The sequence below is a fragment of the Schistocerca serialis genome, chromosome 6 (assembly GCF_023864345.2).
Source record: "Schistocerca serialis cubense isolate TAMUIC-IGC-003099 chromosome 6, iqSchSeri2.2, whole genome shotgun sequence".
NCBI classification, from domain to species: Eukaryota; Metazoa; Arthropoda; class Insecta; order Orthoptera; family Acrididae; genus Schistocerca; species Schistocerca serialis.
In genome coordinates, this window is record NC_064643.1 from 536,141,335 (window position 1) to 536,164,772 (window position 23,438).

The following is a 23,438-nucleotide window of genomic DNA, read 5'->3' on the forward strand; positions in this document are numbered from 1 at the left end:
TTCTTTATAATCATTAAATTATTCACAATTGCTGACATGCTGCAATGTTAAAAATTCTTAACTTTTAAATTTATCTTTCAAGCTTAAACATTGCGGCCTTCTGCCTTTAAAAGATTATGGTAATATATTTTAAAATTTTGAAATTTAATTGTAGCCTTCACCCATTGGTATTGCGCCTTGCATATTTATGTTCTATCTGCTTAGCCTTAAGGCTTCCCACGTAGCTGTGATATGCTTTTTAATTTATTTGATTTGCCCCTTTAATTACATTTTAATCTGGTTGATTTTTAAGATTTCTTGTTGTTAAACATTCTGGCCTTCTGCCTTTAAAAGTCTATGGTAATATATTCTGAAATTTTGAAATTTAATTGTGGCCCTTAGCCATTTGTATTGCACTTTGCATATGTTTGCAGTTTTTTTTAATTATTTTATTGCTATCTTAACTGGATTTTTATCTTACTGATTTGTTAAGATTTCTTGGTTGGAGGCCTTCAGCCGTGAAAGAGTTGCATTCGGTAAAGGTCTGGCTATGTGCCGCTTTGGTTGTAAAGGTTATTAAATTACAATAAATGATAATTAGAAGGAGAAACAGACCTCAACCTTTGGCCCTTTCCACAATCCTATTACCTGTTCGGCCTAGTGGGTTTAGCGGGCATATCAGCCATGAGCACTGCATGACCTCAAGGAAAGGTATCTACAAATGTTCCCGAAGAGCAACATGTAATTCCAAGAATATAGTGTAGGCTTGAGGATGACAGAGGGCATACATGAAATCAGCTGCAACACTGCTGTTCAAGTTTGCCACATCCTGAAGAGAAGGATGTGTATGATACTTCTTGTTCATATGAGTACAGAGTTGTTTATTGGTCACACCAAACAGAAATCTGTGTAATAATTGCTTTTTCAAGTAGCCCTGCTCTTACTGGAAAAGATGTATTTGTAACAGGACTAAAATTTAAGGTAATGGATAGGAGCATAGGAAAGGCCACATAGAGGTTGTTCACTTTCCATATAGGGCATAGGGTAAGGAGCAGGATTCACATACAGATTGCCTAGATGTTCCATTTGCTGTGTAGGTTGTAAATTTCACTTGGAAGATTTTGAGGACATTAATCGAGTCCATGTTATGACTTCGAATTAAGAAAGATGCCTCCTTGTGACTGATTAGCAGCTGTGTGTGATGTACTAGAAACACAGGGAGGTTTACAGACAAGTGGGAAGGATAACGTGTGTCTCTAAAAGGCACTTTGAAACATTCTACATATTAGTTGGAGAGGATATGTATTATTTGTTGGTGGTAAGGCTCTTAGGAAGGGAATCGCTGGCAGCTATTAATGGTGAAGTAGTCACTGATTGGTGACAAACTGTTAAGACGTCTTAATAGGTATAAAGCACTTGAGATTTCAGGATTTTTGATAAACTGGAGTAATTCATGTGAGTGTGACCTGCAAAACAGTTAGCAAAGGAGTTCCATTTGAATGCCCACAGATATGATGCACATCTGTTTATGAGAAAGAAGTGGTAGGTTTGCAGTGGTGTAAGTATTGGGAGAGGTACTGTATGATAGCAACATGACAATGGTCATGGCACACGGTGTCTAGCCAAGTTACATTAACAATGATAAGCGGGGAACAGGCAGTAATTGGTCAGTAATAGTGGAAACGTAGAGGTAGGACTATTGACTGTCCTTACAGCAAAGAGTAAGCTATGGCCTGTGTGGTACAGTTTCTGAGCCTTAAGGACACAATTGTATGTGTTTGTGCTTTTATGGGACTCAAAAGCAAGTTTAATAGTGACCTGGTACAGATATAGTTTACATGGGTGTAGTAATAAGTAACAGCAAGCTAACCCACCTAACTGAGTTTGCGAATCTTGAGGGGCAAGTAAGAGGAGAGTACACAGGGTGTAGTGAGGATTTAGAGGAAGGTAGATTCAGATGAAAGTTTTTGGCATGGCTCAAAAGATATAAGCAGGCACTGTAGGGAATGCTGGGTTTCAATTTTGAGGCACCATGGTAGAAAGTTTTGACCAAAGAAATGTCTGACAGCTGATGAAGATTTCTGTAGGTAATTACAATGAACTATCACTACAATTATGCTGGGAACATGATCTGCAGGAAGATTGTTTTGGTTGGAATCAATTCTGAAGCTATAAATGGTAACACTTTCAGTAGCTGCAAGTTTGCTTATTATCAGGGATGGATCTAGGGAAGAAATGTGAGATTAGATTTGAGACATTTCCGAACAGTTATTAAAAAGATGAGCATTCCTTTACTTACTGATAGAGGTTTCTGCATGCAAAACCTCATATATAACATCAGATTTGCTTCTTCCACAGGTTGGTGCTGTTCACCTAAGCATATATAATGCATACCTGTAGAAGTTAGCATGTTATCAAAGTTTACATTATATACAAAAATTACATGAAAAACAGCTATGCTTTTCTGAACTATGCAGACGGGAGTTATCCATGCAATACATCTTTTGCTCCCATAGCCCTCCTAGCCTCCTCCTGTGTTAAACCACTATCCCTGTACTGGCACCCCACACTTTCCCCTTCCTCTGTCTTGTCATCCAATCCACATCTCCATGTCACTTTCATCGTGGACTGCACCCTACCAGCTCTGGTACCACTATTGGCTAACCATCCCCTACCCTTCTCCCTGCCTCCCATCTCTCTCTCCCTCTACACATCCCACCCGACAGACCCCCATCCAACTCTAGCCATCTGACAAAATGCTATCTCGGTATTTTGAGTCCATGCGTCATAATGTGGGGGCATAGATGGTGTGTGTGTGTGTGTGTGTGTGTGTGTGTGTGTGTGTGTGTGTGGGTGTGTGTGTGTACTCTAGCTCAGCAAAGGATTATCTCAAAAGCTAGCAGCTGTTCTACCTCTTTCGTGTGTGCAGATCGATGACTTAATGCTCCTACTATCTTCTACTATTCAGTGTGTGGGGTCTTCTTTACTCCTAAATTATTTAGACCAAGTGTTTGTGAGATACACAATATAGACAATATGGTGGGCAGTATAAAAATAAATCATATATCTCCATGTAAGAAAGTGAAATTTATAGGAAAACAGAAAGCATGTGGGACTTGTAAGGATGAGACATCAAAGCTAAATGGATGTATAACCAGTTTACAATTCATAATCGGCACTCTAAAACTGGATCTACAGGCAAGTGGAAAACAGTGACGGAATAAAACTGCATTCATGAAGTGTAAAAAAAAAAAAAAAAAAAAAAAAAAAAAAAAAAAAAAAAAAAAAAAAAAAAAAAAAAAAAAAAAAGGCCATCTCACAAAAATTTGGTGGAAGGAACTGTAAGTAAACCAAAACGTGTGTGCACAAACAATTATAGTGTGATAATGGAAGATAGTGGAAAATAACTACATTGGTTAACAGAAAATATGGTTTCACTTTTTTTTTTAAGAAATACCACTAGGTATGGAGGAACATGCATCAATGTTAAAGCAGACATCAAACCCTGTTGCTTAAGGTTCATTGAACAGCTAGGAAAAGAGACTTCAAAATTTCTGCTACAGAACTAATTTAAATATAATTGTTATCTGTACAGAGAGATGCTCAGATGGAAACATAACTACTTTCCTTGAAAATCTTGAGAAGCCACTTCATAGTATAAAAATGTTTAGTAAAACACCTATGATGTGTGGTCACTAACACAGATTTCAACAAGAACTCAAAAGACAGATTGAATGTTGAGGCCTTGTTACAAATTTACAACATATACATGACCTTTAAATCCCCTCCCAGAGTCACTAAATCATCCAGCTGTACTATAGATCAGGTACTTCTAAATACAGATAAATATTTATACAAAACTGGAAATAAAAATACAGGTTTCAGTGATATTTGTGCACAATTTATTGAATTCCGAACAGAGACTACTGGCAATAATGAACAACAAATAACAAGAAAAGGTAGAAATTTTAACAACCAAAACTTAGAAAACCACAGGTACTTACTAAAAATAAGGAACATGGAACGAAATGTACAACTGTGAAGGCACGTGTAAAAAAATTGACATGTTCGTGGAATTATTCTCACGTATTTCAATATTTCATTTCCAGATAAAAACCAAAAGTTCAAAACTAGTAACAGAAATGTTTCTTGGCTGACAACAGGCATTAAAATATCCTGTGTTGGAAAGAGGAGACTTTATGAAATATCGAAAACACGAAATGTTATTGAAGAATCGGTGGTGTATTTCAACAATTATGAGACAGTGCTCCACAAAGTCTAAACGAAGCTAAAAAAAATGACAAATGATTACCAATTATAATGGCCAAGGACAAAATGAAAGCCATCTGGAAGACAGCAAACAGCAAGTAGGAAATTAGCCTGCCTGCCGCCCCCCCCCCCCCCCCCCCCCAAAAAAAAAGAAGGTAGATTTCCAGCTAGACAATCAATGATGGAAAACACATTACTAATTCAGATGAAGTAGCCAGTGCTTTTAATACATACTTCTCAAATAATAATGAACAGGGGGAGGAGTAACAACCTCGTAAAAAAACCAGGGTCCGTCCGGCTCCAGATGGTAGCACCCTGTCATAGGGCCCCTGCCTAGGGTTACTAGGTGAAACCCAGCCAACGGTCTCAATGGCGGAAGAGGAACAATTTCCCAACGGCAGAGAGAGCGGAAGAGCTAACTCCAGGGCTTACTACCTTGGTTTTAATTTCGGATTCGGGGCAACCCGATCCCCCAATTTATTATCCAACAATTACTGCAAAGCATGATGGGAACGTCGTCAAAGATAGACACTACTCCAAGAGGTAGACCGAATGGCAAATCCTCCGTTGTTCGTAGAAACAATGCAAAGGGGTCAAAGGATTTTGGAGGACCCCAACCAACATGTATGCAGCCCTCAACGCTGAAATTTAAGAAAGCAACTATGTTTGCAACCCTAAATGTAAACTCTCTAATTAAAGTAGGAAAATTGAAATTATTGATTGAAAAGCTGAACCAGAAAGAAATTTTAATATGTGCATTACAAGAAACAAGGTTTTTAGATGACACTGCTTTAGATTTTGAAAACTATCGTTTATTTAAAGGAAAACCAGGTAAAATCTTAATGAAACAAATGCCATACCTGGGAACAGCATTTCTGGTACATCACTCAATTTTAGATTCAATTACTAACTTCTACTCGAGTTCTGAGAGACTATCCATTCTTGAGATTAAATGTAAAAACAAAGGATACTCTATAATCAACTGTCATGCACCCATAAACCAGGACAACAAAAATAACCCGGAGAAAGTTGAAGAATTTTGGGAGATACTTGAAATGGAACTGGATAGATGCTCAAAGAAGAACATAAAAATGTTAGTAGGCGATTTTAACGCACGAATAGGAAGGGAGAAAAAATACCATGGAACAGTAGGCCTCTTCCCAGGTCACAAAAGAACTTCAAAAAATGGAGAAAGGCTTATAGAGGTATGTAGGCATTTCAACTTGAAAATAATGACAACACATTTCAAAAAGCTGAGCCGAAAAACTAAAACATGGAGATCACCAAATCCACTTCTCGGAGAATTCCAAATTGACCATGTGGCTATCTCACTTCATTGTCAAGAAGAAATTCAAAACACTAAAGTGCTGAAAAGCCTTGATGTTGATTCAGACCACTATTTGACTACGATTAAATTCAGACCACTCCCATTTCGAAAAGAGAAGAAAACCTTTTACAAAATTCCAAAATATAACACAGAAACTTTAAAAAATGAAGAAATTAAACAACGGTTTCAAAGAGCATTGCACAAAGATAGCGATGGCATATCCACAATAAATAAGGAAGCGGGATGGGAGGAGATCAAAAACGAAATAGTTGAAATAGCAAAAGAAAATTGTCTCGTGAAAAGAGTAAGAAGACATCCATGGTGGGACAATGAATGTGATGAGAACCTGGAGAAGAGACAGAAATTGTGGCAGAAATGGAACTCCACAAAAGATCCTCAAGATCTTGACAATTTTAAAATCCAGAGAAGAGAAACAGCCAAGCTTTTCCGTAATAAAAAAAGAAGACAATTTCAGGATAACCTAGAACAGATTGAGGAAGACTTTAAAAGAAATAATTCTAGAGATTTCTACAAAACTTTTAGAAAACAGCTAACCAAATACCAATCCCCAAATTTATGTTTTAAAGATGAAGAGAACAAGCTAGGTTTGACAAACAAGACTAATTGTGAAATATTAGCAAAATATTTCGAGAATCTACTAAATTGTGAACCACCCAAAGATAAAATGAGTTTCGAAAACCACCGAAATACTAATACCGAGTCAAAACCTCCAGACGCTGAAGAAATAAAACACATAATACACAGTCTAAAAAACAATAAAGCCCCAGGTGAAGACTCCATAGTACCAGAAATCCTAAAAATAATGGATACCAACCTCCCACAAGTTTTGGAACATATGTTTAAGAAGATCTGGGACGAAGAAAGAATTCCTGAAGACTGGCAGTGTGCCCTGATACACCCACTACACAAAAAGGGGGATAAGATGAATGTTAATAATTATAGAGGGATCTCGCTACTACCAGTAGGATACAAAATTTTGTCAAGGAAATTACTTCAAATCGTGGAGCCAGTTCTGGATAAAAAAATAGGTGAATATCAAGCAGGTTTTAGACAAGGTAGATCCTGTGTTGAACAAATATTTAACCTGAAAACACTAATTCGTTACAGAATCTCAAGAGGCCAGAGATTTGCAATAGTATTTGTAGATTTCAAAAAAGCATACGACTCGGTAGATAGAGAAACATTACTGAAAGTATTGGAAGAATTTGGGGTCGATAAGAAAACAATTCAAATTATCAAACAGACGCTAACAAACAGTAAGGCCAAAGTTAAATTTATGGGTGAAATTTCAAGGAAGTTCGAAATTAAAACAGGTGTTAGACAAGGTGATGGTTTATCCCCAATCCTCTTCAACTGCGTACTGGAAAAGATATTGAGAATATGGAAAGAAGAACTCAAAGGCACCAAGAATGACATCAGAATTGGAACAAAAAAAAGAAAAAATAGAAGTGGACTGTTTAGCTTTTGCAGACGATCTGGCAATAGTTACAGAAAACGAAGAAATAGCTCAGAACTACCTGGAGAAACTACAAGAAGTTTCGGCCAGAGCTGGACTGCAGATTTCATTTGAAAAAACCGTGTATATGTCTAATCATAGAAATAACAAGAAAAATCTTATTACTAAATACGGCAATATTAAGAGAGTAGAAAAATTTAAGTATTTAGGTGAAATAATTCAAGTGAATGGTTTAGACAAGAGTGCAAACCAGGCGAGAGCAAGGAAAATGGAATTTGCTTTTCAAAAAACCAAAGACATATATAACAAAAAAAACATTTCGATTCAAGCTAAATTAAGACATTATAAAACTGTCATTAGACCAGAATGCCTGTATGCATCGGAGTGCCTAACTCTTAACAAAAAGGGGGAAATAGAAAACATGGAAAAGAAAGAAAGGAAAATTTTGAGAAAAATATTAGGACCGAGAAAGATTGGAGAAGAGTACAAGCTAAAGAGTAATAAGGAAATATACAAAACTATTGAGAAAGTGAGTGAGGCAATGGGTAAACGCAGACTAACGTTTTATGGTCACCTGTCGAGGATGGATGGAAACAGACTAACAAGAAAAGTGTTTGAACATAGTAACAGGAACGAAAAAACCAACAATAAATGGATACAGATGGTGAAAAAGGATTTGGCCTATTTTAATGTCACCCGTGAGTCAATCAGGGACAGGGAAAAGTTTAGACAAATAGTGAACGAAATTAAGTGTTTTCCAGAAGAAACGAAACTAAAGAATAATAACAGGAAATGGTCGGAAGAGCGGAGGAGGAACCACTCGAAAATGATGAGGAAATATTGGGAAGAGAGAAAAAAAGATCAAAAAGCCGGGCAAGTGAATTGTTGAACGTGGTCCAAAGATGGCCGAAATCGAAAGAAGAAGAAGAATGAACAACTACTCTGAGATATAAAATATTTGAATAACAATTCTATCACATCACTAGCAAATCTAAATAGAAACCTTGACTCCCTATTTCTTTCCATTATAATGGCAATTAGTAAGTTACGAACAAAATTTTCGTCAGGTACGGATGAGATTCCAAATTATGTCATTAGAAATGCAGGTGACCTCATTGCAGCACTATCAGTCCACCTTTTCAACACTTCATTCACAACTGTAATCTTTCCTTCTGCTTAAAGATAGTGAAACTCAAGCCACTGTCCAAATATTAACAAAGTAGACATCACCAATTACAGACCTACAGCTTTGCAATCCATATTTTCATGAATACCTGAAAAAAATTTGATGTGTCGACAGAAGTGCCAACACAGTGTGATTTGAGGGGACCGCAATGCACGCCATAAACACACGAAGGATGGCGTGAGGTTTGAAACAGGATACGTAATGAATGCTATAAAGAAAAGTACGTAGCTTCTGGAATACTTAACTTTAATCCATCCTTGTTGTATACATCGTTCTTGATGAGACATGCTTCATACGATAACTATCAATTGCTATGTAAGGCTAATGGCGCCTTGCTAGGTCATAGCCATGGACTTAGCTGAAGGCTATTCTAACTATCTGCTCTGCAAATGAGCGAGGCTTCGTCCGTGTGCATCGCTAGCTACGTCGTCCGTACAACTGGGGCGAGTGCTAGTATGTCTCTCTAGACCTGCCGTGTGGTGGCGCTCGGTCTGCTATCACTGAAAGTGGCGACACGCGGGTCCGACATGTACTAATGGACCGCGGCCGATTTAAAGCTACCACCTAGCAAGTGTGGTGTCTGGCGGTGACACCACAAAATTCATAAGAGGTTGCTAGATTTTCCAGAAGAGAGCAACATGTTATCCACAGTCCAACAAGGTTTCCAGAATGGCTGATCAACAGAGACAGTAATACACTAGACTGGATAATCCAGCCATTCTTCACACGTATGGGTGTTGAATTAGCAAAAGTGCCAGATTGTTGAGAGAGTCTTAATTTTAGCGAAACACATTAGATTACACTGTGTTAAATCCAAAGATACACTCATTTTCATATAAAACTGAGTTCCTCAGTGTGTACACATGCAGTAGCACCACTCACTACGAAACATGTCCCAAATTTTTAGTTGTTGCAACGAAGATACGTGACGCGCTTTATCACACAATGGCTTTACAGGCATTACATTGGTCTTGCATGTTTCTTATTGTTGCATAATGTGCTCCAGGAAGATATCTGCATCTTCAGCACCAGCGGTGTGAGATACCTTTATGCTCTCTTCTCCTATGTCCTCTTCTTCATCACTTTCATCATATCTTCCCTATATGCTTTTAATTATCTCTTCATCTATTGAAGATTGGTCATAAACAGTTGCTCTTCCAACACTGTACTCAGCAGCAATGGCTTTCTGCAAAGAACCTCAGTTGCACTTGTCTCTAATTTTGAGTTTTTGCTTGAGGTCTAGTACAATGTGTTTCATTTTAGAAGCCATAATACTGACCCCTAAAGAAAGTCACAATTTCAAATATGTAAAGCACAGTTTAACATTGCAATTAACTAACAACATTGTTGCACATGAGAATTCATTATCATCTGCATCATTTCTGCTTGAGCAACTAGAGGCTGGATGTGGGTCAGATTACTGAGAGGCTGGACTACTGAGATTCACCCGATTAACGAGAGTTTAGTGTATTTTGGAGTGAAGTGCTCCAAAAACTTGATAGTGGAGAAGAAAAAGTAACTGGCATGTGCCTTGATCTGTCTAAAGCCTCTGACATCACAGACCATATCCTGCTGCTGCAGAAGCTTGGTAGTATTGGTATCAAAGATACACCTAACAACTGGCTTAGATCATATCTTACAGGCTCCAAGAAAGTAGCAGAAATACAACTTCAAGAAGATAATAAATCAACCAGATACTATTCTGGTTACAAAGAAGTAAAGTATGGTATACAACAGGGCTCCGTCGTGGGTTCCACCCTATTTTTGCCTTAATTTTCATGATGTCAAGAGAAATAGTGAAGAGGATATAAAAATTAAGATATCAGACACAGATATTGCAAGTGTAACTGACACAAAATTTCTGGGGATCTGGTGCCAAGATAACCTTAGAGGAAGTACTCACCCTGATGGCATATTTAAGGGACTAAGTACCATGTGCCTGAATATTGTTGTCATAAGTACTGCCGAACAGCTGTTTACTATGCTAATATACATTCTGTTCTGCAGCATGTGATCACTTTCTGCGATAATTTGCCATCCTGCCTAAAACTCTCCAGAATGCAAAAAACAACAGCGAGAATCATGGCTGGAATAAAAAGGAACAAACCCTGCACATAACTATTTAAAACAATGGGGATTCTTCGTCTTCCAAGTATTTACCTCTCTGAAAGTGGAATGTTTATTAGGTAATATGCAACAACAAAATCTAGTGTCATTCTAAAAAATGAAAATCTTTATCATCATGACACAAACAGTAAACTGTCACATGCCAGAAATAAAAACCAGTTTGTGCCTAAAGGAATATTACATCTTGCTAAAATTATTTACAATAAGTTGCCAAAAGAAATTAAAGTAATAAATCATCTAAAAAAAATTAAAGCAGTGTTAAAAGAATAACTATTAATACATTGCTTTTATAATCTGGAAGAGTTCCTCGAAAATCTTTGAAAGCCCAAGAAAGTTTATGGTAAGTGTATAAGCCACATTCTTTATCACTTACAAAAATATTGAGTCAATATGACTATCTACTTGTAGCATGTAAAGACTGTAATTATTAATATTAGCTCACTTGTAGCACACAAACGCTGTAATCAATAATATTACTTTATTCATATTTTCAGCTGTAATTTTTTAGTTAAAGTGGTTTAATTAACTCAGAGCTGAAAAACTATATTCATTAATACATAGAAAACATCATGCAAACATGAAGATATAACTGCAGTGAACTGTTCAATATCTGGTGTGCTGTGCTGTACATGTTAAGATTTAATGGACCAAATAAAAAATGGAAATATGACTACCTACTGATTGACAAACAGCTTCTCAGATGTACTTTATTTTTTATGCAGCTAAGGGAAGACTATGTAACTTCTTAATAACTACTGTGTATCAATTTTCGGTCGCTTGATGTAAAGGACGCACAATGAAATTAAAACTGAAGACACTGTGTTGAGACTGACTATTAATTCAACAAAAATGAAGACTGTTACTCTAAGATAACAAAAGATAATTCAGAACATACCTATAACAATGTATAACATTTTTAACAAGTTTCAGTAAAGTATTTTATCTTGTACATAATGAAAAATGTACAAAAGTTGCCAAAGACATAAGAACAACATCAAGAACGTTTCACAATTCGGTATATTTTATTATGGAATTAGAGTTTGTCAACATCATGTTACATCAAACAAATGTACAATGACTCGAGCAACAAGAAGCAACATATTGCTTGGCTAAACAATGCATAGTGACCCTATGTCCCAGCAGGAGGCATAAATAGTTCGTAACAATGCTGCAAACCAGTGTGACATATACATCAAAAGTACACACTGGATTCTTTGGTCATAATGTGAATAGAGATGGAAATGTAATGACATATAAATACTGATACCAATGGGTTTTGTAAAGATTTTACTTTATAGTTTGTATATCACACTGGGTAATCAGCCAGTACATAGCAAAAACCACAGTATGAAGCATCTTCACTGCTACTACTACAATTATGAGGGTAGGGCCTAAATCAATGCAACTTCTTCTTCTATTTTTTTTTCTTTATTGAAGCTACCAGCTGGGTTGGAAAATGCAACACATACAGACGAAAGGATGAGGTGGGAAATATGTGTGTGGACACTGAAGAACACATGAACATTGTGCTTCACATATTTACTGTGGTAGTGTACAGGAAAATACTGGTTTCATGATGCAAATTGATTACAGCACAGCACACATAAGCTGACGTGACCAACTGGGCCTAAGGGCCCTCAAAGTAGTCCCCTGCAATGTTCATCATACACTGCCAATGATGTGGGAGGTGCTGAGTACCATCTGCATCATAATCTGTCACACCATGTCTGAGTCAGGTCATCTGTTGTTGCACAGCATTGCACCTCTCAAGTCTCAAACACCTACCACATAGTGTTTCCTTTACCTTTCCTAGTGCTCCAATTCTTCCTATTCCCAGCATCGCACCTGCTGCCATACAAACGCTGTTTAGTGTGGTTTTGCATTGTCGTGCAGTATGATTGCACTGTCCACAAGATCCAGACATTAGTTCCAAATTCCACATCATACCTGTCACACCAGGAAGTCTCTGTAGTACTCTGCACTCACTGCTCTGCCATGTGGGACAAAGTGGCACACAATGACACCCCAGATGCCACACGCAATGAACACCATGAATTTCACAAGTGATGCATTCTGATGGAACTTCTAGTGTCTTGGTAATCTGGCAAGTCACCATTCCCCAGACTGACCTTTGAATTCCAATTCATATGCCCTAACCCAAAATTCATCAATCCAATTATTCATGACAAGAACTGGTTGCTGTCCTGTTGCCAGTGTGCTAAGAAGTCAGAGCATATCGCATATCTCACTCATTGTTGAACTTCCGTCAGTTCATGCAGTACCCACTGTGATGCAATTTTGCGCAATTGCAGCCCTATTCGCAATATCCTGTCCACTTGCGCCCTCTAACTCCAGTAGTGTCCATCATCTGTCTTCCTCCAGAAGCTGCTTTATGATGGCAAATGCCATGTCAGTCCACACACTGGCAATTTGTCCCACACATAATGAGGGCATTATTCCCAAGCACTTCCACCAATTCACCGTGACATTCTCATGCATTTCTATCTCAGATAATGGCTATTTTGATGTATGTGCACTGCTTAACACAAGTTGCTTCCATCTCGCATGACACAGAGCCATCTGTTGTGAGTGCACACTACACCTGTCCAGCTTCTCCATGAAAAACAGCACTTTGTGATCTGCACACATATCTGCAAGAAAAACGGCAGTTGCAATGACTTTTACCCCAACCCTTATATTGTTTATTATTATTATTGTTATTATTGTGGATCACTGCAATCCACAACTCTTCTACTGTTGCTTTCATCCAATAGATCCAGAAGAGTTGTGTAGTATTCATCAGTTACTGTTTTTCCTCTTGGAAGTGAAATAATAAAAACAACTTTTGTATCACATAAAACACTTACCATAATATTTAGGACAGATTAAATTGACTTTGCCTTTTTTGGTGATACACAACAAGGCCCAACCTCCTGCTTTGATTTCTGTTCTATTTCTGGTGAGCAGTGGTGGGTGCATCTCTCAACTACAGTGACAAACTGGCACACTTATTTTTAAAATGGTTCAATCATTTCTGAGACATTTGTTTCAGAATGCATTCAGTAAGCAAGTTAATCACCTCGCTCCAAGCTTTCTCAGACTTAATTCATGATATAAAGTGAGTCATACTATATCTTCTTGTATATATTGGGTTGGTGCATAAGTTCACAGCATTTTTCCGTAAGCTTAATAAACACAACAGATACACATGACAGAGACTTTTGTCATCAATAATATATTCTCCTTCACTATTTACAACACTCTGCCAATGCTGGGGTAACTTTCTAATTCTGCGACTCTAAAAATCACTCAGTTTTGAGGTAAGGAACTCATAGAGCAATGTTCGAAGTGCGTTTTCATATGGAAAGGAAGTTCCTTGAAGTTCGTTCAATAGAGAGTGAAAAAGGTGAAAATCTGAGGCCACAAGATCAGAAAAATCATCAGGTGCCCACATGTAAGTCTCTGCTTGCTCGTCATAAATTGGCTCAAGAACAATAGTGGCCATTCCTATCCTGTATTGTTACTGGTGTTTGCAGAATGACTTCCCAACCCAACTCCTGCATAGCGTTTTTTATCAGTCTAGCAGAATCCAGGCAGGCATTATTGTGGAGTAGCAACACTTCGCACAGTCTTCCTTGTCACTGTTCCTGGATTGTGTCTGCAAGATGTCTCAGTTATTGACAATAAATGGTAGCAGTGATGGTTGCATCTCGGGGAAGCAATTCATAGGCACCACACCATCATTGTTCCACCACATTCGTAACATTATCTTTTGTGGATGCGTGCAGGTCTTTGTACCTTCTACTTTGTTTGGGTTCTGCCATTCCTTTCTCTTCCTTATATTAGCATAAAGACACCTCTTCTCATCATCAGTAACAATACAGGATAGGGATGGTCACTATTGTCCTTGAGCCAATTTATGATGAGCAAGCAGATACGTACATATGGCCAACCACTGATTTTTCTGATTTTGGCTTAGAACATGTGGTACCAACATACCTGATTTTTGAACCTTCCCCACTGAATGCGAAAGTTGCACAATGGTGTAATGATCACAGTTCATGAGACTTGCCAGTTCTTGAGTACACTGATGTGGATCATTGTGGATTAATGTGTTTAAACAATCTTCATCAAACTTCCAAGGTCTTCCTGAATGTGGAGAATCACTAATTTCAAAACAATCCTCTTTAAAATGAGAAAATCATTTTCCTGCTGTGCTCTGTCAAACGACATTATCCCCAGATATGGTGTAAATGTTTCTAGCTGCCTCTGCCACTTTCATCCCTCCACTAAACTCAAACAGAAGTATATGTTGGAAATGTTCCAATTCCTCCACTTGGCACTCCATTTCCTAGCATTCGCAGCTCTACTCACTATCTCCACATGGCAAAATAACAATATGTAAACTCAAATGGCAATAATGAACTACAAATACAAAATGACCAATTGATAAATAAACTCACAGCAACCAGAATACTAACATGCAAAACAGAAACCCTACGAAGTTACGCACCAACCTATTAGCTATTTCATATATCTTTAATTGCTATTTCATACACCTTTAATTCTCAATTACCCACTTCTATATTGTGAAACACCTAAATGTTTTCATAATTATATGGTTGCAGTTATGGGCCAGGCTTTATACGGATCACCTTCAAGAGACGTATGGCACATATGAATTCACTCACTCTTTTCTTAGCGGCTGAAGATGACGAAATATAGTCACATACATACATCTGCTGTCTTTTAATGAAGTTCTTTTTATGATAAAACAAACTGAAGAATTTTATTACCACAGGATATTCTAGTTTAACCATGTAACCAAAACATTCTCAATATGATTACTTGGAAAAAAACATATGAACAGACTATTCTGCACACCAACTGACACTTGACTTGAATTATTGTGCAACATGTATCAACATAAAAAAAAAACATTTATATCAACACCATCTCTCTGCCAGACCAAGAAACTTTTCATCTTGATCTTCTCATTACCCATATCTTTTTCTATATTACATCTTCATCCCCTTCTTTTCTGAAAAACAATTCTCTTATTTACTGAAAATCTCATTTTCCAACATCAGCTGGTATGAAAAATCTTTATTATTACTATCAGTTCCAGTTGTCAAAAATCATCATCAGGCACATGAAGTTTTGTGATCAGAGTTTCTCTGAGTAAACATATGGAGTTCAGACCCATTCTACAGTGTGTGCAAGAAGCCCCAGCACACCTCTAGACTTTGTACAATTGGGGTATTAAATAAGTGTTTTATTGTGTTCCTGTTTTGAAGCTGACAAAAAGCACTGTGCACAGACAGGGCAAAAAGTGAGAAAGATAATGAGTACATTTAGAGATCACTTCGGCAAGGCCCTACCTTGTAACGCAACCCCACTTGATTAGAAGAAATGTGCTTTTGTTTCAGAGATCTGTCAACGGCGGGCCCCAAAGCAGATGTAAGAAATTACAAGAGGTAATGTGTTCCAATGTTGAGCAATCAACTGAGCAGTACCTGCTGAAATTAATTCTCAACACTATATGACCACATCAACAAAAATTCAAAAATAAAACGATTTATTAGTAGATTGATGTTCGTGAAAAAATTATCGATAATAATGAGTGTGTGTGTGTGTGTGTGTGTGTGTGTGTGTGTGTGTTGTTGTTGTGTGTGTGTGTGTGTGTGCGTGTGTGTGTGTTTGCAGTTTATGGGCACTCAGTGGCAAGGTTAACAGCGGCTTTACGAAAATTAGTGGGAATGGATGTGGTTAAAATGTCATAAAACGAGTAATAGTATGTCTTGCTGACTTTACTAGATGCAGCTTATCATCTGTCATTTCTGGCCATGCTTCTTCCTGTCCATGCATGATTTTTCCTCAACAGTGAGGTGTAATCATGTATGGGGTTGGCATAATGAACTATCTGTTATTGTGACAAGCCTTCTTGGCTGCTTTACATCTGCCATTTTCCTTTCCTGACAAAAACACAGAACAGTGAGTTTCAGCCTGCCATGATTTGTTCACAGAATGTCCAAATGCTGTGTTGCTCAAGATTGTTACTTTCTGGCAAATGTGTGATATACTGAAATTCACAGTGGAGTAGTAGATTTTTCTGGTTTAAATGAAATCCCCATTATGTGCAAGAGCTGCACCTCGCAATACACAGGACGAGATGTCATCACAGTACTTGTTAAGAGCATATTTTTTTGAAGGGTACACAGTTAATATCTCTGTTTGAAGACAAAGGAATGGTGGACCACATGCGGTTACAGTGGGGTGGCGGTCCAGCACATTTTGCTATTTGAGTGTGATTTCCTTGATGAACACTTTTGAGACCACAGGATTAGACGTAGTTCAGTAACTTGTTGAACCACACTGAAATGGGCACTATGAAACCCAATCCTTAACATGCCAGACAACCCATTATGGGGAATAATCAAGCACCATGTGGCCCAATGTTAATACAACATTAATGAAGAACTGCACAAAAGTGTTGGGAAAGCCTTTTACAACATAATTCCCGAGATGCTCCACAAGATATCAAAGAGGACATGGAGATACTTAGATCTCAGTGTCAGGCATGGTGGTGCACACATAGATCCACTTGTCCAGTGTTTATGTCAGTACTCATATATATTAGCCACTGTTTAGACATATGAATGGGGACTTTCAAACACACTGTAGATAACGTCTTGTAGAGTGGGACAGAGTCGAACGGACATATCCACATTGAGGCTGTGATTGAAAAGCTTTCTATGTCTGATGATGATTTGTGACAATTGTAACTGATAGCAATGATAAAAGTTTTCATAGCTGCTGACGGAGGTACAACATGACTTTTGATATCTACAAGCTGTGGAGCACCAACTGCTGCAAATATTTCAATTCTCTAATCACTGAAGTTCAAATAATTATTAAAAATTTCCATGCTACAATTCACTCAATTTATACTTTACTTCAGTTATAGGTTTTTCGTCATAACTGCTATTGACACATCATTTTCAGGCTCTGTATCCTTTAAATCAACACTTACTTGAGATAAATGGAAGTCCCTGCATGCAGCATAACAGTAAGCAGGGGAGCTGTGATTGGGCACACTGCCTGCATAGCGGCATCATGAAGTTGTGACAACAAGCAAGCAGTGGTGGTGGTATGCTGTGACAGGACATGTGAAATGCAAAACAGTTGAGGCATTATGAATCGCCTGATGGAGTTAGCTAATGAGAGAAGACTTCCGCTGAACTTTTGTCTGAGTAGTTCACCCCGATAGAGGCAAAGATAATGACGTACACACTCACAAATGGCCTGTAATAAAAACATAATGAATCAGTTGTGGCCTACTTATACTGTTCTGGATTGATCCATTATTTACTTTAAGAATAACAACAAGTGATTTTTTAAAACAAATGTAATGACATTTATTTAAATACATATAAATGGACTTCAAAACATTAAAGCCCAAAAATAATGAAAGAATACACTCGTTTCCTCAAACTTCATAAATGTGTAACCAAACAGTGGAAAATCTGGGACTGAATAACAACAATACAAAAAGGATAGATTGCCACTCACCACATAGAGGAGGCTTTTAGTGGCAGACAGGGTAATGAAAAAGAGTGCTAGAATTTATTCAGCTATCAGACTAAGTCCTCCATCAGTTTTACAAAATAAAACTCACAATTGCACAAGTGACACTCACTCTCATAACTTATATTATGAGTTTCTCACTTTCCTTACAATATCTTTTAATGACTTTTGCAGCTCTCATTGTTCTCCTCTTTCTTTCCCATTCACAAAATTCATTCCTTTCCAAAATATACTTTTGCACTCCAAAAACGGAAGGCACACACATCCTGTCTGTCCTTTGAAACCATTTAAAAAGTTAATAGTTGAAAGTTTGTATTTGTGAGTGTAACGCCAACCTCCACTGGCCCCTTTGACTTTGGCAGGAAACTTTTTAGCCCCTCAAACACACACACAGTTTTTACAACTGTCTGTCCTTCACACACCTGGACAGTATAATCCATCATGCTAACTACATAGCAACAGGCCAAATAACACCTCTAAATATCAAAGACCAATGGCTATCCATCTTCACAGGAACATTCACACATTCTTCTTCTCCTTGTTTTGAAAAGTCACTAACACAACCACACTAGTCGTCTCATGGTTGCTGAGTTCAAAGCACCATTACATATATATCTTGCTTTACTGGATTAACATCTGCAACCTGTTGTACAAAAGAATGCATCACAGAAACCACCAAAAGCTGCTGTAATGCATGTGTATTCATGGGCAACCAGTTTTGGTCAAGCTAACATCTACAAGTCATGGATGCACATCATGTTGAAGGAAGGTTCCTTGGCATCAAATAAACGATTATTATCGGTCACTGCAACTGATAGTAATTATGTCTGGTGCTTATGAACCTTCCTTTCACATGATATAATGTTCATCAGTGACTTGAAGATGATCATTTTACCAAAACTGGTTGTCCACACACACACACACACACACACACACACACACACACACACAGACACACACACACTACAGCACCTTTTGATTCTCCTGTGACGTTGTTCTTTACACACACTGAAGCTCTGGAATTATGTTGTCTGAAAATATTTTGTTATTCAAAAGCGTCCTTGTTCTATTAAAGACACTAATTGTTTCCTGGGTTATCTGAGTTTGGTGCCTGTCCCATTATCACCACACACTTTCCTAGCAATCATTGATACCGCCTTCCCCTGTACCTCCCCACAAACGTTATCTAAAGAAAAGCACTCAGACAGCTATTAGCAAACACTAGTAATGGGTGTGTCTATCCTTCACCTTTATGATGGGTTAAACTCTGCTGAGGACACTTTCTATGAAGTGTCTGAATGTCTATGGAGGAATGGCAGCCCATTCTTTCTCAAGAGCTGAAACCAGAGAAGGAAGGTAGTGATGTTAGACACTGGGGTCTAGAGCAAATGTGATATTCTGACATATCCCAAAGGTGTTCCATTGGATTCAGCTAGAGACTTTGGACAAGCCAGTCCATTTCAGAAATGTTACTGTCCACAAACTATTGCTCCACAGATGGTGTTTTATGACAGGTCCATTATAATACTGATACAAACTATTATCATCTCCAAACTGTTCGTCTACTATATGAAGTACACAATGCTGTAAAATGCATTCATATCCTTCTGTATTTCGTGTTTTATTAAGCACACAAGGGGATCACATCCTAACCATGAAAAACACCACCACAACATAACACCACCTCCTCCATACTTCATTGTTGGCATTGTACATGATGGCAGGTAAAGTCCTCCAGGCATCTGTCAAAACCAACTCCCACAGAGCAAAGCATGATTAATTACTACAAATAACTTGATTCCAGCCATCCCTGTCCACTGGATTTGCCCTTTACACTACCTCAGCCATCTCTTAGATTGATTACAGAAATAATGGTTTATTAGGAGCTTCTCGATCATTGTACATCATTCTTTTTAACTCCATATACACAGTCCCTGTGCTAGCTGGACTTCTGGTTTGCACTGTGGAATTCACAAATGATAGCTACCGTTGATACCATGTGATTTTTCAACAGTCAATCTCTGCAATGGTCAACAGCTCCTGCCCATCAGTACATGAGGTCTGCTGGTCTTGGTTTAGCTGTGGCTGTTTCTTTGCATTTTCATTTAACAGTTACATCACCAACAGCTTAGTTGGGCAGCATTAGAAGGTTTGAAATGTCCCTGATGTTGTAATGTATTGTAAGGAACTGGGACCTAGAAACAATGGAGAGGTTTCATCCCTGCCATAGCCCTCAGTGGTTCACGACCCCACAACAGGCTACAGCAGTCCACTCCACTCACACCACCGCCGCCCCCCACACCGAAGCCAGGGTTACTGTGCGGTTCGGCCCCCAGTGGACACCCCTCCGCCCTCCCCCTGGGAACGTCTCACACCAGATGAGTGTGTGACCCCAATGTTTACGTGGTAGAGTAATTATGGTGTATGCGTAAGTGGAGAAAGTGTTTGCGCAACAATTGCCGACATAGTGTAACTGAGGCAGAATAAGGGGAACCAGTCCACATTGGCCAAGGCACATGGAAAACCACCTTAAAAACCATCCACAGACTGGCCAGCACGCTGGACCTCGACACTAATCCGCCAGGTGGATTCGTGACGGGAACCAGCACACCTTCTCACCCAGAACGCAGTGCGTTAGACTGCACAACTAACTGGATGGGCTCCCTGATGTTACTTAGGTGTCATCCAATGACAAGTCCACATCTGAAGTCACTGAACTCTCCTAGCAGACCTATTCTGCTCTTACTGCTTCTCTACACAATTCTCTCCTCCTCCTATTAGACTGACAGGTCTGCCTCTTGTGACATCTAGTGGTCAATTCTGCATTTGACTTCTAGATACTTTTGATGAGATAGTGTACATTGTCTGACTGTTGCTAAACACTGCCAACATCCAACTGATATCAAAGTTATGACATCCTTACTGCTAACCTCAATTGCCCTCATACTCACTGACAATTATTATTTCGTCTCTAAAGGACAGAGAGATAACAGGTACTGGCAACACAATGGATCGATCTTTATGCAACTTTTCATTGCTCAGTTAGGGAGGGGTTTCCTGTATCTGTAGATCTTTAGCCTCTAAAATGGTTTTGACACACTGGCAATATTTTCCTTAAATGGACATGTTATGACACTGAAGTGTTGGTAATTCTTGAAATCACATTTCAATTTCTAAACCTCATGCCACCTTCTTCAATTTTGACATTCTTACTGAAGACTGGCCTCAAGTTTGGTACACATTAAGCCAACAAAAATCACCAAACCTGAACTTGACAGTTGCCACCCTTTTGCAAATGAAACAGTTCTGACATTTGTGCCAAATTTAACCGTTCAGAAGCTGACTCCTTACATAAATACACTGACAATCTAACCTCTTTCTTCACTGCTCATACATATCCCATCAGGTTAGGTAGAAGGCAATTTCCCATGTCACATTACTCAAATCTGGAGCTAATGATTCCTATAAAATAATAATAATAATAATAATAATAATAAACAAAAACAAAGGAATACGCCACGGCACCCTAGATGCCAGGCACTGATGACATCATGCAAAACATATAAATCATGTGTGTTGCACCAAGCTCAGACCCTAAAATTCAGATTGTAGTGTTTCGAGAATTTCTGTGTAAATTCTAGAACTACTCGGCCTACTACCGTCTCGAACACACGAGATTTTAAATATAAGTGTGAGGGAGCCTATTCACTCCACATGAAGAGGATAAGATGTGTATTCAGATTCATAGTGAGAAGAGGAATGGTTACTAAACCAAATCTCTCATAAATGTTATTTAGTTGGTTTCTGGCAATCATATATCTATGTTCTGCAGAAAATTCTGTTTGGTTTCGAGTCAAATACATCATCAGTCGATGAGTACAGCGACACTAAAGTTTGTATACGTCATCATCACATTACAAAAATAAGAAAATATTATTTTTTTGCCTCACACGTCGCAAAGCGTTAGAACGTGGCGACCTGTGTGGAAGGGCAGAAGAAAACAGGAATTTTGAGATGAAAATGAGATAAGAAGATATTATGTGTTGCCATAGCAACCGAGCATAACAAGACCAAAGAATCAGTCCACAGAATTGGATTCTGCCTAAAAATTCAAATGGTGAAAAATAGTAAATGTACAAAAAGGGAAGGCATAAGAAAGTAATAACACTAAAAGAACGGGGAGAAGATCTCGACGTATTAAACTAAGAAGAGATATGCCGAGAACAATTTGACTAAGAAAATCTGGTGTGGGGAGTATACAGCTCTCACACATTGTGAGTACGCAGACGCAGAAACAAACATCTGACGCCACCGGCACCAGTTGCTGTTCACCGGTGCTGACCTATTTCCACATTCGCTCACCAATGCCTATGTAGAAACCAACAACTGAAGCCACCGGTACCAGTTGCTGTTCACCAGTGGTGGTTACACATCCGCTCGCCGACGCAGCCTAAACTCTATGCCGGGTGAGTGTAAAACAGAACTTTATTGTTTTAGTACAAACTAGTAAGAACTGTTAAGTGAACAATATTATTGTAGTTATTATACTCAGAGTTGAATTTTTTAATGATTACCAGATCTAAAGATAGTAAGAATATGAATAACTTAGGGCAATTGGAAAAAACCAAGAACCAGCTATGGCTATGAGAGTCAGAAGAGAAATGCCAGACTGGTCTGAGTTAGTAAACCTAATCAAAGTTCAAAATGCTAAATCAGATGCACAGAGTGCAGATTCAGGAACTAAATGATAAACTAGAAGCCCAGAGTTTACAATTAAATAAAGCTTCTAATGCTCAGAATGAAACTCTAAAGAAAGAACTAGGCTCAGTAAATTCTCAATTAAATTTGCTAAATGAAAAAGTAGAATCACAAAACAATGAATTTGGTAGTTCATGCAAAACCATGGGGGCTTTAAAGACTGAATTTGACAATTTAAATAATAAGGCAGAGGATTTGAAATTTGAATTAAAGAATGAAGTAACTAACTCTTTAAACCTCCATGTAAATCAACTGTTCACTGACTTTAGTCAGAAACAGAATGATCAATTACAAGATTTAGCAAAAAAGTTAGAATTTGATGTTGAAGAAAAATGTAATACTGTAGAATCAGAAATCAATGAGAAGTTGGGATCATTTGAAAATGTATGGAAAGTTAAGTTTGATGCTGTAAAGCAGGGATTGCATACTTTAAAAGATAGCATTGAAAAGCAAGATAAGTATAGCAAATTAATACCTGTCATTCAATTGCAAATTACAGGTGTAAGTACATGAGTAGACAGTGTAGAAAGAAGCTTCAAAGAGAAGATAGCAAGCTCTGATATCATAAATGTTAGTAGTCTGGAGCAGCAGGTAGAGAAAATTATAGATCGGAAAGTCACTGAGAGAATAACATCCAGGAATGCATCGCCTATGGATTCTTCCAAATTTACTGATGCCAGGAAGAGCACAGATGAAATCTGGAGAGAATTCAAACTTATCCGGGATAG

The 23,438-nt window shown here is 38.1% G+C and overlaps 1 protein-coding gene across 1 annotated transcript in view; it reads right to left on the bottom strand.

Moving 5' to 3' along the window:
- LOC126485143 (gamma-tubulin complex component 6) overlaps nt 1–23,438 on the bottom strand; it is a 256,718-nt gene that overhangs the window by 90,755 nt on the left and 142,525 nt on the right. Inside the window, exon 9 of the mRNA XM_050108806.1 lies at nt 17,399–17,670. Coding sequence (XP_049964763.1) covers nt 17,399–17,670 — 272 coding nt within the window. The remainder of the gene's footprint in view (nt 1–17,398; nt 17,671–23,438) is intronic.